The sequence below is a fragment of the Ilyonectria robusta genome (genome assembly GCF_021365365.1).
Source record: "Ilyonectria robusta strain PMI_751 chromosome Unknown BGZ61scaffold_37, whole genome shotgun sequence".
Classification (NCBI taxonomy): Eukaryota; Fungi; Ascomycota; class Sordariomycetes; order Hypocreales; family Nectriaceae; genus Ilyonectria; species Ilyonectria robusta.
Genome location: NW_025764471.1, coordinates 331,878 through 337,277, shown reverse-complemented (window position 1 = coordinate 337,277; position 5,400 = coordinate 331,878). Strand labels below are relative to the sequence as shown.

The following is a 5,400-nucleotide window of genomic DNA, read 5'->3' as shown; positions in this document are numbered from 1 at the left end:
TACATCATGTGGACGCCCCAGCGGCTTCAAACGTTTACTGCTCTTAGCGACGGTCTGAGGTTACGGCGCGACAACGACACTCGTTGGAATTCGTGGTACAAAATGGTTGAGTGGGCACTCAGGCCTAAAGTTCGGCAAGCCATCACCATATTTTGTGCGCAAGAGCCGGCCCTGCAAGGGGCTGTGCTGATTTCCTCTGACTGGGTAACTTTGGCCGAGACTCACAAATTTCTTGAGCCATTTCACGATGCTACAATAGCCAACGAAGGCATGGGAGACTCCATATCTGACGTTCTGTCTACCATGGATTATCTCCTGCATCACATCGAGGCCGCCAAGAAGGCCACCACCCTACCCAACTTAGCTACAATGATGGAGACGGCCTGGGCCAAACTGGCCGACTACTATGAATTGACGGAAGATTCACCGGTCTATTCAGCAGCAACAGTATTAAATCCTTCTCTCAAGTGGGCTTACATGGAAAAGACTTGGGAGGACAGGAATGAGTGGATTGAGAAAGCTAAAGCTCGTGTGGGGGAACTGTGGAGGGAGACATACAAGTCAACCACCTCCTCCTTCCCTGTTTTTCGACCAAGCTCGGCCCAAGGGCCATCAACAGGACGACCAAATGGGTACAAAATGTGGATGAAAGAGCAAAAGGCTACGATTTTCAACATGGATGATGACGAGTACGAAGTGTACTGCCGCGAGCCTGTGCTGATGGTACCGGATCCGTTGAAATGGTGGCTAGAATCGGCCCAGCGAAGGCGATTCCCTAACTTATCCTTGATGGCCATCGACATTCTGTCGATTGCGCCTATGTCTACTGAGACAGAGAGACTCTTCTCCAAAGCCAAACTTACGGTAACTGACCAACGAGGATCTATGAATATTGAAACTTTGAATCTCTTGGAATGTTTGCGATCCTGGGACAGGAGCGCTCTGATAGTCCCTTCAGAAGTAAGCATTCGGCTTCGTGAGGTTTTCGATTGTCTAATTATGGACTCTAGTGTTGCTATGTTGATCCGGCAGCTACGGGTGCTATCTCTGATGCTTATGATTCAGAACGTGAAAAGGAAGGTGGCGGAGGAGACATTTCGACGATGGCATCAGGGGGCTTGGATGTCACACACGAGGGAGGATAAGTGGGGGCAACTGAGTGCTTGATTCCATGTAGTTCATTCTTTATATCATGATAGCGTCTGTATAGCGACGGAATTGCATTGTGTGCTTATGGAGGTACTCCGTGATGGCTTGGACCACTATCATCGTGATGCCTTCAACATTGGAGGCAGGTACGGAGAAGGGTCACATGTCACGTGTCTAGACTATTAGTCTAGACCGCAGTTTGCACTGCAGTCTGGGGTGACGGTGACGGACGGACCGATAGTTCAGTCTGCATATCTCGGTTAGACTGCCAGTCCAGTCTGCACATCTCGGTTAGACTGCCAGTCCAGTCTGCACATCTCAGTCAGACTGCTAGTCCAGTCTGACCAAAGTCAAACGGACTGCTAGTTTAGTCTAGCCAAGTCAAACGGACTAAATGGGCAGTCTGAGGTGTCCAGACGGACTGATTGGACTATTAGGAGCGCTGGGTGGTGACGGTTTGGGAAGTCTTTCTGGTACCGGGAGGGAGGGGCCGGCATAGGGGTAGTCTCGTCAGTCGTGATGGCCTGAAGAGCGATGTCCGGGTCGGGTTGCGCATCATCAAGGCCTCTGATGGCTTCAGTGGTCCTGTTGGGGTTAGCACACGGGCCACAGGTCAAAAGGATGAGCCACCTCACTTCTTGTATGCAGCCACAGTGTAGTCAAACGGCCGAAAGTCGGTATCAATCATCTGATATAGCTCATCCTCGCGGATCTCCTTATCGGTCGCATCCTCCATTAATGGCTCTCTCGGCTTCTGGCGTCTTGCTCGGGCCTCGAGCGGCGCTTCCTGCAAGAGCAGTTCTTCCACATGGTGGGTGATGTCGAAGTTGGTTTTGTGGGAGCAGGGAACAAAGATGGGCTCGATCCGCTTCTGCTCGAGAAGCTCAAAGTCGAAGACCTTGAAGAATTCGTGATTGGCGAAACTGTCCCATGTCGAACCCATGCGAGTGTCTCGGTTGGGGTCGAGGGCGGAGCCGATCGCATCGAGGCAGGCGAGCGACACGGCTGGCTGTGTGACGGGGTACTCGGGGTTGGCGGTCTGGATTTTCGAGCTGAGGGAGCCTTTGGAGCCACCGACAAAGGGTCGCTTTCATCGAGTCAGTCCTGCTCATCTAGCACACGGAGGGGGTCGAGAGCTATGTCGTCTGCTCAGAGAGAAGCGTGCAGCCATTGAGGCGTACCTTGTTGTAGATACACTCATAGAACAGGACACCCAGTGACCACCAATCCGCGCGGACATCGTATCCCTTTCCAGCATATACTTCGGGGGCAAGATAGGCTAGAGTACCGGACTTGCTCGTCAGAGTCCTGCCAGCGACGACGTCCGAGGACATATTCTAGGTCAAGGTTAGCAAATGCACACCTCCGGGGCGGAGACGGCAGGAACGTACAAAATCGGTCAAGTGGACGTGGCCGTCGGCGTCGAGAAGGACGTTGGCGGGCTTGATATCTCTGTGGATGATGTTCTGGCTGTGGATATACCTCAGGGCGCACCCCAGCTCGGCGATCCAGAACCTGACCGCCTCCTCGGTAAAGGTCTTTCTGGAGATGTGGAATCGCAAATCACCGCCGGTCATCAAGTCAACCACAAGGTACCTGTCGCTGCGAGTAAGCCACAAGCATGGCACGCCTCGGCAAGGGATTGGTGGGGCCGTACATGTACTCGATATCCTGGAAGCTGTATCTCAAGTTGCAAATGAAGGGGTGGTTGAGGCATTCGAGCATCCGCCGCTCGCGGATGATGTTTCGTACGCTCTCGGATCGTACGACTGCAGTCATGGCATGGTGGTCAGCGCAGGAGTAAACACATTGCACAACCTAAGGAGACAGGGCTTTGAGGCAGAGGGACGGGATGCCGTCGAGACGGGAAACGTGGGACGGAGAAAGAGCGAGTAGGTGGCGTACCTTCATCCTTGCGTATGTACTTGAGGGCAAAGGACAGGTTAGTATCCTTGCGCTCGACGATGCGTACCTTTCCAAAAGCGCCTCGGCCGACGACTTCCATCAGGCGGAAGTCGTTGAGGCTGACTGCGGCGGTGGGAGTCAGCGTGGGTTCGTGAGCGAGGTCGGTCTGAACTGGCGGTCTCGCTGCTGCGATGCCACAATCTCACTTCCCCGTCAGCGGGGAAAAGCGGGGGAAAAGAAGGAAGGGCGGGGAAAAAGGGAAGAGGGGGGTGGGGGCACGCGAGGACGGGGACAGGGCAGACATGGCAAGAATGGTGGGGTAGGTGGGACTTGCAGGCAGGGGCGCCGGGGATTCTCGTACCTTCGCCATTAAGGTCGACGGGTTTTCCTTGGCCGTTGCCCATGATGATGGTCTCGATGCAGAGGGCGACGTAGAATTATTCGTGATCGGTAGCAAAGCGCGATGCTGAAATTTGAGGGTAGGGCGAGCGACGAGTGAGGGTTCACGGTGCACTGGTAGGGGCGTGGCAAGAGCCGGAGAGGTGAGGGGGAAGACCGACTTAGAGCACTCGATTACCTCCGAACGTGAGGAAGCATCGATCCTGCCTTTGATTTTGCTTCCTCGCGTTATGTCTTATATCCAGAACTGAATTCGCACCCTGGCAAGACTCCGGGGACGTTGAGAGACCTTGCTGATTAGACGTCCGGTGGTGGCGGCACGTCCCCAGCCACTGATGGTGGATACTTCTGCGTTAGGTCGCAGCAACACGGTCCGCCTTGAGGGGTGCCTGAGCCGCATTTGATGCACTTGGTATCTGTATGGACAGGTTGGGGGAAGATCGCGCTAGGACCGCTATTGGCCGTAGCGGCTCCTGCTTGGCACCAACAGGCAATAGCGTTTGCACCTACTAAGACCCAAGAGCGCGGGAACTCGTTAGGGACGACGGTAACACCTCTGTGCCCAGTTTTGCGACTCGCTTCCAGGCAGCAGACCGGCGGCCTGGGTCTGGCGGGCGGGCTACACTCTTCCTGATGATCCAGGGGTAAGACCTCAGGGTGGAAAGGTCCAATCAGGCAGGATTAAATGGGGCTCTCTGTCCCATGCAATGGACCCTTGTCAATTGTTCGCAATTTCATGGTGGGCGTAAGGCTCTCCACAGGGCAGACAAATTGGTTGTCCACTGGCGATGCCAACTTAAATAGCAGGGACCCATGGTTGGCATTGTCCATCTACGTACGTACCTACTTAGAAATAGACATTGTTCGAATTCTTACGGAGTAGCAGTGATCAAAATGCGTTGCGGAAGTGCGATTTGTTATGCTCAATCATCGAAGGGCTTGCTAGATCACCAACGACGCACTTACATGACCGATTCCCACCGTCCCTGGTTGTCACCAAAGAATCGGATAGGAATGAGTTACGTGCCGCACGACATGGATGGCTGGAGCAGGGGAACAGAACGGAATTTGCCATTCATCGACAGGGTTTAAAACGTGTGGCAGTCGGGGCTTGGGACCCCCCAAGACTACTTCAATAGATCTTAAGATCCATGCTTGTGTAGCGGCGGCCCAGGGCGGAGATTTCCAGCCTCCACGATCGAGTCGCTTGGCATGCAGGACTCGTTGCTACATGGTCATGCCCGAGACGTAACTGACCTAACCGGACTTGAAAACGAGCATCACGATCACTGAGGGAAAAAAAAAAACAAGCGTGGACTCGCGCCCGACATGTTCAAAATCGCATCAAGGGCTGCTCAATCTAAAACAGGCCTAGTGCGATGACCATGTTGTCTTACCACAAGGACTCTAACCCCCTTCCCTACTGACGGCAGATTCCGCTCGAACCTCTGTAGGTGCTAGTATGAAGCCGTGACCCCTGAGATCTACGCCCTGCAGCGCGTCTTGGCATCGAGCTCCGTGGCACTAAATCCTGGCCATCCATTACCTCAAGTCCTATTGCTTTCCACCAGACGGGTTTCGCATGGCCAGTCCGACAATTGCTCAAAGAACTGGAAACCCCGTCCAGCAAACTCTGTGCCAAGAGGGTCACCTCCACTGAACTCGAGTATTCGAGCCACCAAAGCTGGTCAGGCGGGTGTGCCGCGAGTCGCGATTCGAGACGAAGTGCGGAGACGACCACGTAGGCGCGACTCTACCTTCTCCATGCGCCCGCGTGCACACGCCGGAGATATCACATTCAAGGGATCAACTAGAACACAATCAGCACACACCTACCGACCGGCGCGTCCGTGCGAGGTTATTGACCCAGCCAGTGGTCGGCAAGTGCCGCCGCTGATCACTTGCTGACCGCTGAATGTCGAGTGTCTAGCTAAATTGCCCTACTCT

At 54.3% G+C, this 5,400-nt stretch overlaps 1 protein-coding gene across 1 annotated transcript; it reads right to left on the bottom strand.

Moving 5' to 3' along the window:
- Positions 1 to 1,339: 1,339 nt before the first annotated feature.
- On the bottom strand, positions 1,340 to 3,238 carry BGZ61DRAFT_152390 (kinase-like domain-containing protein). The gene is made up of 6 exons (XM_046237379.1): positions 3,055 to 3,238; positions 2,807 to 2,918; positions 2,541 to 2,745; positions 2,331 to 2,486; positions 1,785 to 2,236; positions 1,340 to 1,734 (listed from the first exon to the last, which is right to left on the bottom strand). Exons 1-6 carry the CDS (start codon positions 3,152 to 3,154, stop codon positions 1,512 to 1,514), a joined length of 1,248 nt encoding a protein of 415 aa, XP_046096166.1. The 5' UTR covers positions 3,155 to 3,238; the 3' UTR covers positions 1,340 to 1,511.
- Between the last annotated feature and the right edge of the window lie 2,162 nt (positions 3,239 to 5,400).